Below are 12,582 nucleotides of genomic sequence, written 5' to 3'. Positions count from 1 at the left end.
ATTTCGTTTTCATCCGGGTTTTGGGACAGCGGCAATCATGGCACCACCTGTGAGATACTGTATTCCCGGTAAGTGAGCGCTTCCCGTACAGAGTCCTGGATAGGGGCCGAAGCAAGAAGCCTGGACGGCCTGCAGTTTCTGGGGGCCCATGACCGATGCAGCATTTTTTCTGCAGGCGAACGTCTGTGTAACTTGGAGGAGGGCAGCCCGGGCAGCGGCACCTACACCCGCCACGGCTACATCTTTTCGTCGCTTGCCGGCTGCCTGATGAAGAGCAGCGAGAACGGCGCGGTAAAGGAAGCGGCATGCCGTCTCCTCTCTCTCTGTTTTTCCCTTAGGCTGCCCTTGAGTTCCAGTCCTTAGGCATGGGCACTGCGGACGCGTCTTTAGAGCCTTAGTGGTACAATGTTGGTCTCTTAGTTTCTTCTAGCCGTATCGCCGCTGTTGTGCACTTAGCCACCACACACTAGTTGTGTTGATCTCGCTTGGTTGTGCTGCTGACCCTCGGGGAGGGAGGTTGGGACAAAAGCAGATGCGAACTCAGTAACCCAGCCCAGCTCAGCCCAGCAGTGCGTTGTATACTGTATGAATGTTGCTTACCTCTCCGGCTTTATCTAGTGCCACTATCTCCACCTCACTGACGCAATCTAATCATACAGTCTTTTCTATTTGTAAAAGTTATAATCACAGTTTTGGCTTGCCCTTTTAAAAAAATTTGTAACACACTAGCTTCTTTCAGTGTCGGTAATGTGCCAAGCTTTCTCCTGCTACAGAGCCTTTGTAACATGCCATCTATCTGGAACGCTTCTGTCTTCTTAGGCCTGTTTAATTCCTACCTCCGTTAGTTTCTGTATTATCACCTCAGAGAAGCCCTTCTGGACCCACTAATTGAGGAAAGGAGTTTTGTGGGATGTTTTGTTTTTGTTTGTTTTGTTAAAGACTTACAAAAAACTCTGTCCCTTTTCTTCCAAGCACTTATGTCAGCATATGATTAGACACTCAGGTATGTTTCCCACTAGACTTCTCCCTTGCTTAAATCTAAGTTCCACGAAGTGCAGGTGCTACCACCATACCATCAGTATCTAGCACAAAGCAGCTCCTCAATAAATGTTTGTTGAATGCGTAATACCTACCTTTCTAGTTTTAGAGATTGATCCAGGATTAGCTCAGGATCATATAAGCAATATTTGAAGGAGCACAGTAGAAAGAGGATTCAGAATTAGAACCGTTAGGTTCTGGCTAACTTGACCTCGATTCTGCTTTGAGTAAGTAACTTAAGCCGTCTGACTCAAGGGGCTTTCTATTCAGTCATTGTTGGGAATGTCCTTAACAGTCCTGAGTTTGTTCATTTGATAGATACCACTTGAGTATTTTCATGTGTCAGGCACAGCGCTGACTTGGTTTCTGCTATCAAAGGACACAGACACAAATTGTAAACAAATAAATGCTCAAATAAGCATATGGTTACACATGTGGTGGCTGCTTTGAAAGAATATTACAGGGCACCTTAAGAACATGTAACAGGCAAATCCATCCTAGTCAGCAGAAGTGACATTGAAGCTGAATCATCTAAAGAGTAGGTTAGAGTCAGGTGGGTGGAGAGAGTGCAATTCTGGCAAAAAGAATAGGTTGAAGAGAGATCTGAAAGTGGGAAGAATTTAGTAAGTTGGGGAAACTGAAAGAAGGCCAGGAGAGCTGAAGCATTGTAAGCAACGGAGAGATTGTTAAAAGATGAGGCTCAAAATATCTGTCTCATACTAACAGCCAATACCATGCTCAAAGAGAAAACTCTGCAAGTATTCACTTAAAACAAGTGTAGCTACTATTTGTAACATTTCTGTGGAAATTTCAGCCTGTGCAGTAAAATAAGAAACAGAAAGAAGCAGTATAACTTTGGAGGAAAGAATAAAATTGTCAGCCAGATGTAGTGGCTCACGCCTGTAATCCCAGCACTTTGGGAAGCCAAGGTGGGTTGATCACCTGAGGTCAGGTGTTCGAGACCAGTCTGACCAACATGGTGAAACCCCATCTCTACTAAAAATACAAAAAATTACCCGAGCATGGTGGCAGGCGTCTGTAATCCCAACTACTCGGGAGGCTGAGGCAGGAGAATCACTTGAACCCAGGAGGTGGAGGTTGCAGTGAACCGAGATGGCGCCATTGCACTCCACTCTGGGCAACAAGAGTGAAACTCCATCTCAAAAAAAAAACCAAAAAAAGTAAAATTGTCAATGATTATAGGCAATATAGTTGTATACCAAGAAATTCTGAGAGAATCACCAGAAAACTTATTGGAAGTTTAGGGATTTACTACAAAAAAAATTAGCCGGGCGTGGTGGCAGGTGCCTGTAGTCTCAGCTACTTGGGAGGCTGAGGCTGGAGAATGGCATGAACCCGGGAGGTGGAGCTTGCAGTGAGCCGAGAATATGCCACTGCACTCCAGCCTGGGCAACAGAGCAAGACTCCATCTCCAACGACAACAACAAAAAAAGAAGTTTAGAGGTTTACATCTTCTAGCAGCATTCTGTAGCCCCCTGGTCCTCCTATTTCCTAAAATTTCTAAGGCCTTCTGCTCTGGCCTATAAATGAATGCATACTCCAGCTCTCACCTGTGTACCAAGACATTCCTATATTACTCTCAAGACACAAATGCTTTGACCCAAGAGTTAGCCAGGACATTTCAGTTTTTTCTTTTTCCCTCCGTAGCTTCCTGTGGTGTCTGTAGTAAGAGAAACAGAGTCCCAGTTACTGCCAGATGTCGGAGCTATTGTAACCTGTAAGGTAAGTTTGTCCTAACTTCCATGCTTAGAATGCCCATTCAGTGCTGAAATCATGACCATGCCAGAACTGCAGTGTCCAGTATGATAGCCACAAGCTACATAAATGTATTTCTGGCGGGGCACAATGGCTCACACTGGTAATTCTTACACTTTAAGAGGCCAAGGCAGGCTGGGCGCAGTGGCTCACGCCTATAATCCCAGTGCTTTGGGAGGCCAAGGGGGACTGATCACAAGGTCAGGAGATTGAGACCATCCTGGCTAACACGGTGAAACCCCGTCTCTACTAAAAATACAAAAAAAATGAGCAGGGCATGGTGGCGGGTACCTGTAGTCCCAGCTATGTGGGAGGCTGAGGCAGGAGAATGGCGTGAACCCGGGAGGCGGAGCTTGCAGTGAGCTGAGATCGCGCCACTGCACTCTAGCCTGGGCAACAGAGCGAAATTCTGTCTCAAAGGAAAAAAAAAGGCCGGGCGCGGTGGCTCAAGCCTGTAATCCTAGCACTTTGGGAGGCCGAGACGGGCGGATCACGAGGTCAGGAGATCGAGACCATCCTGGCTAACACGGTGAAACCCCGTCTCTACTAAAAATACAAGAAAATTAGCCGGGCGAGGTGGCAGGCGCCTGTAGTCCCAGCTACTCGGGAGGCTGAGGCAGGAGAATGGCGTGAACCCGGGGGGGCGGAGCTTGCAGTGAGCCGAGATCGTGCCACTGCACTCCAGCCTGGGGCACAGAGCAAGACTCCGTCTCAAAAAAAAAAAAAAAAAAAGAAAAAAAAAAAAAAAAAGAGGCCGAGGCAGGAGGATTGCTTCAACCCAGAGTTCAAGACCAGCCTGGGAAACATAGTGAAACCTCATCTCTACAAAAAGAATCAAAAATTGCTGGGCACTGTGGCTCACGCCTGTAATCCCAGCACTTTGGGAGGCCAAGGTGGGTAGATCACCTGAGGTCAGGAGTTCGAGACCAGCCTGGCCAATCATGGCTAACATGATGAAACCCCATCTCTACTAAAAATACAAAAATTAGCTCAATGTGGTGGCACATGCCTATAATCCCAGCTACTCGGGAGTCTGAGGCAGGAGATTTGCTTGAACCCGGGAGGCCGAGGTTTCAATGAGTCCGCGTCACGGCACTCCAGCCTGGACAACAGAGTGAGACTCTGAAAATTAAATAAATAAATAAATAAAAATAAAAAATTAGCCAGGCATGGTAGCACATGCCTGTGGTCCCAACTACTTGGTAGGCTGAGGCAGGAGGATCGCTTGAACCCAGGGGGTTGGGGCTGCAGTGAGCCATGATCACTGCAGCCTGGGTAACGACAAGACTTGTCTCTCAAAAATAAGGGCTGGGCGCGGTGGCTCACGCCTGTAATCCCAGCACTTTGGGAGGCCGAGACGGGCGGATCATGAGGTCAGGAGATCGAGACCATCCTGGCTAACACGGTGAAACCCCGTCTCTACTAAAAAAATACAAAAAAATTAGCCGGGGCCGGGCGCGGTGGCTCAAGCCTGTAATCCCAGCACTTTGGGAGGCCGAGGCGGGCGGATCACAAGGTCAGGAGATCGAGACCGCAGTGAAACCCCGTCTCTACTAAAAATACAAAAAATTAGCCGGGCGCGGTGGCGGGCGCCTGTAGTCCCAGCTACTCAGGAGGCTGAGGCAGGAGAATGGCGGGAACCCGGGAGGCGGAGCTTCCAGTGAGCCGAGATCGCGCCACTGCACTCCAGCCTGGGCAACAGCGTGAGACTCCGTCTCAAAAAAAAAAAAAAAAATTAGCCGGGCGAAGTGGCGGCGCCTGTAGTCCCAGCTACTCAGGAGGCTGAGGCAGGAGAATGGCGGGAACCCGGGAGGCGGAGCTTGCAGTGAGCTGAGATCCGGCTACTGCACTCCAGCCTGGGCGACAGAGCGAGACTCCTTCTCAAAAAAAATAAATAAATAAAATAAAATAAAATAAAATTGGTTTCCTTAGTCACATTAGCCACATTTCAAGTACTCAGTAGCCACTTGTGGCTAGTGGTTGCTATACTGGTCAGCACATGACTTTTCTGTCACTACATAAAGTTTTACTGGACTGTTCTGGTCTACAGATTTCTAGAATAATAAGGCAGCCAAGGTCAGGCATGCGTAGTTCCTTCACTGAGCTGATTCTCTGAATACAGAGTTTCTACCTGTGTCTGGGAAACAGGGATGCCAGAGGATGATTGGGAAGCCTATTTTTGAACATCTGAAGCTGAGACCTTTTTCTGCAGAGAAGCAAAAGACTTTTATTTTCTAGCATTCCTTGATTTTTTTCCTTTTTAGATTTTTTTTTTTTTTTTTTTTGAGACAGGGCCTTGCTCTGTCACCCAGGCTGGAGTGCAGTGGCACGATCTTGGCTCACTGCAGCCTCTGCCTCTTGGGTTCAAGTGATTCTACTGCCTCTGCCTCCCGAGTAGCTGGGATTATAGGCGTATGCTGCCACGCCTAGCTAATTTTTGTATTTTTAGTACAGATGGGGTTTTACCAGGTTGGCCAGGCTGGTCCCGAACTCCTGACCTCAAGTGATGTGCCCACCTCAGCCTCCCAAAGTGCTGGGATTACAGGCATGAGCCACCGTGTCCAGCCTTTTTTTTTTTTTTTTCCAATGTTAGCCATCTATACTTTAAAAAATCTATACTTCTCTGAAGGGCAAGTTGTGAAAAGACCAAAAAAATAAAAGCTGGGAGTGGTGGCTCACGCCTGTAATCCCACCACTTTCGGAGGCCGAGGCGGGCGGATCACAAGGTCAGGAGATCGAGACCATCCTGGCTAACATGGTGAAACCTCGTCTCCACTAAAAAATTAGCCGGGCGTGGCGGCATGTGCCTGTTGTCCCAGCTGCTGGGGAGGCTGAGGCAGGAGAATGGCATGAACTTGGGAGGCAGAGCTTGCAGTGAGCCGAGATCGTGCCACTGTACTCCAGCCTGGGTGACAGAGCAAGACTCTGTCTCAAAAAAAAAAAAAAAAAAAAAAACTGCAGGGTGTGGTGGCTGACGTCTATAATCCCGGCACTTTGGGAGGCCGAGGCAGGCGGATCACCTGAGGTCAGGAGTTTGAGACCAGCCTGACCAACATGGAGAAACCCTGTCTCTACTAAAAATACAAAATTAGCCAGGCATGGTGGTGCATGCCTTTAATCCCAGCTCCTCAGGAGGCTGAGGCAGGAGAATTCTTTGAACCCGGGAGGCAGAGGTTGCGGTGAGCCAAGATTGCGCCATTGCACTCCAGCCTGGGCACCAAGAGCGAAACTCTGTCTCAAAAAAAAACCCATACCATCTTTGTTTCCCATGGTAACTCTATTAGGTGGCCAGAGTGGCTCTTATTCCCCTTTACATGTGTCACTTATGCAGAGAAGTAGGAGTTAACTTGTCTTAAATTCTCTACTTAGTAGGGTTGCTTGCATTGAAGTCCTAGTAATCCCCAGTTCGTTGCTGCTTCCTTGAGCTGACAACTGCTTATACTCTGATGCTGATCTTTTCTCTATTCCACAGGTCTCTAGTATCAATTCACGCTTTGCCAAAGTACACATCCTATATGTGGGGTCCATGCCACTTAAGAACTCTTTTCGAGGAACTATCCGGTAAGAAGTATCCTTGTCACGTATGCCTTAGCAACTGCAATAAGATTAGGATAGACTAGGACACCAGAATTTTGAGCAACAGTTACAATTCCTATTTTTCTCTTGCCCATTTTTCTTTCTTCTTTGTGCTTTGATTCTCCCCTAGTAGTATCCAAAAATATGTGGATGAGCTAGGACAAAAGGAAAATATTAACAAGAGAGGGTTTAAAAGTAAAGCAAAGGCTGGGCACAGTGGTTCATGCCTGTAATCCTAGCACTTTGGGAAGCTGAAGCGGATGGATCTCTTGAGATCAGGAGTTTGAGACCAGCCTAGCCAACATGGTGAAACCCCGTCTCTGTAAAAAATACAAAAATTAGCCGGGCACAGTGGCTCACACCTGTAATCCTAGCACTTTGGGAGGCCAAGGTGGGCAGATCACAAAGTCAGGAGTTTGAGACCAGCCTGGCCAATATGGTGAAACCACGTCTCTACTAAAAATACAAAAACTAGCCGGACATGGTGGCGTGTGCCTGTAATCCCAGCTACTCAGGAGGCTGAACCCGGGAGGCAGAGGTTGCAGTGAGCCAAGATCGCGCCACTGCACTCCGGCACAGGGTACACAGCGAGACTCCATCTCTTAAAAAAAAAAAAAAAAAAAAAAAATTAGCTGGGCATGGTGGTGCATACCTGTTGTCCCAGCTACTTGTGGAGCTAAAGTGGGAAGATCACTTGAGCCTAGGAGGCGGAGGTTGCAGTGAGCTGAGATTGTACCACTGCACTCCAGCCTGGGTGACAAAGTGAGACCCTGTCTCAAAAAACAAATAAATAAATGAAAAGTAAAGCAAAAAGAATTGAGTGAAGCTGAAGTTTATCAGTGTCAGGATGACTCAAACCAAAGTGGAAGGCATTCTAGGAAGCACTTTTTAAAAATTTTAATATAGATTGAACTCAGAGGTTATAAAACATTGAAAAGATTTGTGAGTGAGACGGTGATTTCCTGTGGCTTCCTTGAGAAAGGACAAACATTTCTTGCCAGGCAGATAATCTAACTTTTGAGGCCCTTTCCAGCCTCAGGATTTGATGTGGTTCTGTAGTGCAGCAATCTCCAAGCTTCTTGGCACCAGGGACCAGTTTCTTGGAAGACAGTTTTTCCACAGACTGTGGTGGGAGTGGTTGCAGAATGATTCAAGTGCATTACATTTATGCTGTACTTTATTTCTATTATTATTACACTGTAATATATAATGAAATAATTATACAGCTCACCATAATGTAGAATCAGCGGGAACCCTGAGTTTCTTTCCCTGCAATTCGATGGTCCCATCTGGGGGTGATGGGAGACAGTGACAGATCGTCAAGCATTAGATTCTCATAATGAGTGGGCAACCTAGCTCCCTCATGTGCACAGTTCACAATAGGGTTCATACTTCTATGAGAATCTAATGCCCACTTTGATCTGACAGGGGGCGGAGCTCAGGCAGTAATGTATGTGATTGGGGAGCAGCTGTAAATACAGATGAAGCTTGCCTGCCACTCACTTCCTTCTGTGCAGCCCGGTTCCTAACAGGCCACCAGAACTTGGGGACCCTTGCTATAGTGCTTCTGTTCAAGCCCTGAGGCAACAAAACTCCTTATCGTTTCTTGCCAAATCTGATCTGCCTTTATCTAATCAGGTATTGATACTGCTGCTCCGTGTGGTCTGAGGATGCTTCTCCACCCTGCTCCTCTGAGTAGCAGCTGGGTCCCAATTAAGACTTGTTCTGTCTGTTCTTGTAGCTCTTTATTTACTAGGAATCTACAGAATAATTCTTTCTCACAGGCTGGGCAAGGTGACTCATGCCTGTAATCCCAGCACTTTGGGAAGCTGAGGCGGGTGGATCACCTGAGGCCAGGAGTTCAAGACCAGCCTGGCCAATGTGGTGAAACCCCATCTCCACTAAAAATACAAAAACTAGCCGGGCGTGGCAGCACATGCCTGTAATTCCAGCTGCTTGAGAGGCTGAGGCACGAAAAATGCCTGAAGCCAGGAGGCGGAGGTTGCAGTGAGCCGAGATCGTGCCACTGTACTCCAGCCTGGGTGACAGAGGGAGACTCTGTCTTAAAAAAAAAAAAAAAAAAAAAAAAAAAATTCTTTCTCACAGATAATTAATCTTTCTGTTAATTCTTTTTTTATAGCAAGGAAGATGTCCGAGCAACTGAAAAAGACAAGGTTGTTGGTTGGTTCTCTTTTTTTAACGGCTTTACAAATCTCAATCCCTTAAAAGTATTATCTCAGACCAGGCATGGTTGCACACACCTGTAATCCCAGTACTTCGGGAGGCTGAGGCGGGAGGATCACTTGAGGCCAGGACTTCAAGACCAGCCCTGGCAACACAGTGAGACCCTGTCTCTACAAAAATTTTAAAAATTAAAAATTAGCGGGCATGGTGGCTCATGCTTGTAGTCATAGCTGCTTGAGAGGATGTGGCTGGAGGATTGCTTGAGCCCAGGAGTTTGAGGTTATGTGGTGGCACAAACCTGTAGTCCTAGCTACTTGGGAGGCTGAGGCAGGAGGATCCCTTGGTCCAGCAGTCCAAGGCTGCAGTGAGCTACCATTGCATCACTGCACTCCAGCCTGGGTGACACAGTGGGATTCCACCCTTAACAAAAAAGGGCTGGGTGCGGTGGCACACACCTGTAATCCCAGCTTTTTGGAAGGCCAAGGCAGGCAGATCACGAGCTCAGGAGTTCAAGACCAGTCTGACCAACATGGTGAAACCCCATCTCTACTAAAAATACAAAAACTAGCCAGCGTCATGCTGCGCGCCTGTAATCCCAGCTACTCAGGAGGCTAAGGCAGGAGAATCGCTTGAACCTGGGAGGTGGAGGTTGCAGTGAGCCAAGATCGTACCACTGCACTCCAGCCTGGGCAACAGAGCGAGACTCCATCTCAAAAAAAAAAAAAACAACAAACAACTTTTCATTTGTATGATAATACTATAGAAGCAATTAAAAGTTGTTGACTTGACATGAGTAATGATGATTTCTACCCTCCAGGATTAGAAAGTAGACTGGCTTTACCAGAAGGGTTCACAGTTTCATATAGACCCAGTCTAGAACTTTCACTTACCATTCCTGTTCTTTCTTTACAGGTTGAAATTTATAAGAGTTTCCGCCCAGGTGACATTGTCTTGGCCAAAGTGGTATCCTTTATTCCCAGCAGACTTCTGGGTTTTTGTCAAAAGAAGAGATGGAGGCTGGGCGTGGTGGCTCATGCCTGTAATCCCAGCACTTTGGGAGGCCAAGGCGGGTGGATCACCTGAGGTCAGGAGTTCGAGACCAGCCTGGCCCAACATGGTGAAACCCTGTCTCTACTGAAAATACAAAAATTAGCTGGACGTGGTGGCGCATGGCTGTAATCTCAGCTACTCGGGAAACTGAGGCAGGAGAACCGCTGGAACGCTGGAGGCACAGGTTGCTGTGAGCTGAGATCGCGCCACTGCTCTCCAGCCTGGGTAACAGAGCAAGACTCCGTCTCAAAAAAACAAAACAGAGAAAGTAGAAAAACAACTCAGCTGACTAAGGTTGGGGGAAGACTTCTAACTCCTCATTTTCCTTCAGTGTTATGTGACTAGATCTCCCTAGGTGATGCACAGTCCAACTACCTGCTAACCACTGCCGAGAACGAGCTGGGAGTAGTGGTAGCCCACAGTGAGTCAGGTGAGATGGCCTTGCTTCCACATCCTTACTTTCCCTGGAGCTATGGTTTGGGATTAATCCATTGTTTTTCCTGGTTTCCCTTATCTGGGAAGCAGTATGGCTGTAGATATTTCCTTCTGAGATTAGAATGATTTTTTTTTTTCTTCTTTGCTTGGTGCCGGTGGTGGTGGTGGTTTGAGACTGGGTCTCACTGTGTCGAGGAGGCTGGAGTGCAGTGGTGCGATCTCCACTCACCACAGCCTTCACCTCCCGGGTTCAGGCAATTCTCATCACCCAAGTAACTGGGATTACAGATACACGCCACCACACCTAGCTAATTTTTGTATTTTTAGTAGAGACGGGGTTTCGCCATGTTGGCCAGACTGGTCTCAAACTCCTGGCCTCAAATGATCTACCCGCCTTGGCCTCCCAAAGTGCTGAGATTGTAGGTGTGAGCCACCACACCCAGCCTGATTCTCCTTATATAAATCCCAGGAAACGGGACTCCATAAGTCAGTAGAACAAAGTTTTTTCTTTGTGAGTTGAGGTTCAGTAGGAAGCTTGGTGGCACTTGAGTTTCATACCCAGCATAAAAGAGGAGTCCCAGGCAAATCTTTGGGATCTGGGCTCCACCAGCTTTTCCCTTCCAGGTATCCAGATGGTTCCCATCAGCTGGTGTGAGATGCAGTGCCCTAAGACCCACACTAAAGAATTCCGGAAAGTAGCCCGAGTACAACCTGAATTCTTGCAGACCTAAGAAGCCACTTTTTACCCCATGGAAGGGGGTAAGCTGTTCCTGAGTATAACACCAAGATGCTGCTGTCTATTCAAACACCTGGCGTCGGCCAACAGCCTCTTCCAGAAAAATCTGCCAGAAACTTAGGCTATAGATGGAACATGTTTCTGTGAACCTATCAGTGGATTTCATTCTCTTGAGTAATAAAACTTATCTTTTCAAGGCACCAACAAACAAAACTGTGATATTGGAAATAGCCTAACAAAACTGTGATATTGGAAATAGCCTATCCCCCCTGACAGTCCTTATAAATACCTATTTTTTGTTATGATAAAACTTTTTTACTAAAAGGATGTTATAGTTGTCTTAAGCAGAGAAAGACGTCTAAATGGTGTCAGGACATTTCAGTACTTCTGCTTATTGAGTACTCACTGTGCTAGGCACTGAGTCAAGTGCTTTACATACGTCCCCTTCATTCAGGTACATTATGGTCTAATGAAAATTTGAGGACACGTGATACAGATAGCATGTGAGGCGGACGTGGTGGCTCATGCTTGTAAATCCCAACACTTTGGGAGGCCGAGTTAGGTTGAAGTCAGGAGTTCGAGACCAGCCCGGCCAACATGGTAAAACCCCATCTTTACTAAAAATACAAAAATTAGCCGGGCGTGGTGGCACATGCCTGTAATCCCAACTACTCGGGAAGCTGAGGCAGGAAGATCACTTGAACCCTGGACGTGGAAGTTGTAGTGAGCCGAGATTGTGCCACTGTACTCCAGCCTGGACAACAGAGCGAGACTCTTGTCTCAAAAAAAATAAGTAACATGTCTAAAAGTATTTGATACACATTACTGATATAGTGGGTACTCCAGGAAATGTTTAATCTGAATTGAAAAGTGGGACAGAGTACTGTCATATGAGGTGGCCAGGAAAGGATTAGTGACATGAGATAAAAATAAATTAAAGAACATAAGTAAGTGAATATATTCAAGGCAGAGAGACAAGCCCAGGCTAAGTACAGAAGCAGAAATTAAGGCATAAGTTTGGGGATGAGGAAGGGATGAAAGTTAAGCATGGAGAGGTTGCCGACAAAATACGAGTCTTGAGATGTCACTTCTTGAGATGTTACTCAAGAAGCCCATCTCTTCAGTATTAGTGACAGTGCATAATGTGAGCTTTAGAATCAGCCCACCTTAGTTTCTATCCTCTGCTTCCTAACCTTGAACGTTAGGGTTTCTTTAATTGAAAATTTTACCGAGATTAAGATCATTGTAGATCCACATCCAGGTTTTGTTTTTTGTTTGTTTTTGAGACAGAGTCTTGCTGTTACCTAGGCTGGAGTGCAGTGGCGCGATCTCAACTCACTGCAGCTTCTGCCTTCCCGGTAGCTGGGAGTACAGGCATGCACCACCATTCCCAGCTAACTTTTGGTAGAGATGAGGTTTCACCATGTTGGCCAGACTGGTCTTGAACTCCTGACCTCAGGTGATCCACCTGCCTTGGCCTCCCAAAATGCTGGGCTTATAGGCATCAGCCACCATGCCCGGCCTTGGTGTTTTTGTTTGTTGTACATGCAATTTTTAAAGAGACAGGGCCTCAGAATGTCACCCAGGATGAAGCGCAGTGGTGCAGTCATAGCTTACTGCAGCCTCAAACTCCTGGACTCACGTAATTCCCCCACATCAGTCCCCTGAGTAGCTGGGACTACAGGCACATACCACCATGCCTGGCTAATTTTTTTTGTAGAGACCAGGTCTTGCTATGTTGCCCAGGCCAGTCTCAAACTCCTGGCCTCAAGTGATCCTCAGCCTCC

General features: G+C 46.9%; 1 protein-coding gene across 3 annotated transcripts; it reads left to right on the top strand.

The window, feature by feature from the left end:
- The first annotated feature begins 15 nt into the window (after nucleotides 1–15).
- Nucleotides 16–11,008, top strand: EXOSC1 (exosome component 1). 3 transcript variants are annotated; one of them, XM_005566120.4, is made up of 8 exons: nucleotides 16–68; nucleotides 176–291; nucleotides 2,707–2,781; nucleotides 6,287–6,375; nucleotides 8,531–8,564; nucleotides 9,487–9,537; nucleotides 9,970–10,054; nucleotides 10,684–11,008. In XM_005566120.4, exons 1-8 carry the CDS (start codon nucleotides 38–40, stop codon nucleotides 10,788–10,790), a joined length of 588 nt encoding a protein of 195 aa, XP_005566177.3. In that variant the 5' UTR covers nucleotides 16–37; the 3' UTR covers nucleotides 10,791–11,008. The 3 variants fall into 3 exon arrangements, 2 of the variants coding, with proteins under 2 accessions (XP_005566177.3, XP_045217243.1); XM_045361308.3 differs by having other exon boundaries at nucleotides 8,531–8,571; XR_012418042.1 differs by lacking the exon at nucleotides 8,531–8,564.
- Nucleotides 11,009–12,582: the final 1,574 nt, after the last annotated feature.

The sequence above is a fragment of the Macaca fascicularis genome, chromosome 9 (assembly GCF_037993035.2).
Source record: "Macaca fascicularis isolate 582-1 chromosome 9, T2T-MFA8v1.1".
Classification (NCBI taxonomy): Eukaryota; Metazoa; Chordata; class Mammalia; order Primates; family Cercopithecidae; genus Macaca; species Macaca fascicularis.
The sequence above is the reverse complement of the archived record's forward strand: the minus strand, read 5'-3'. Positions and strand labels throughout refer to the sequence as shown.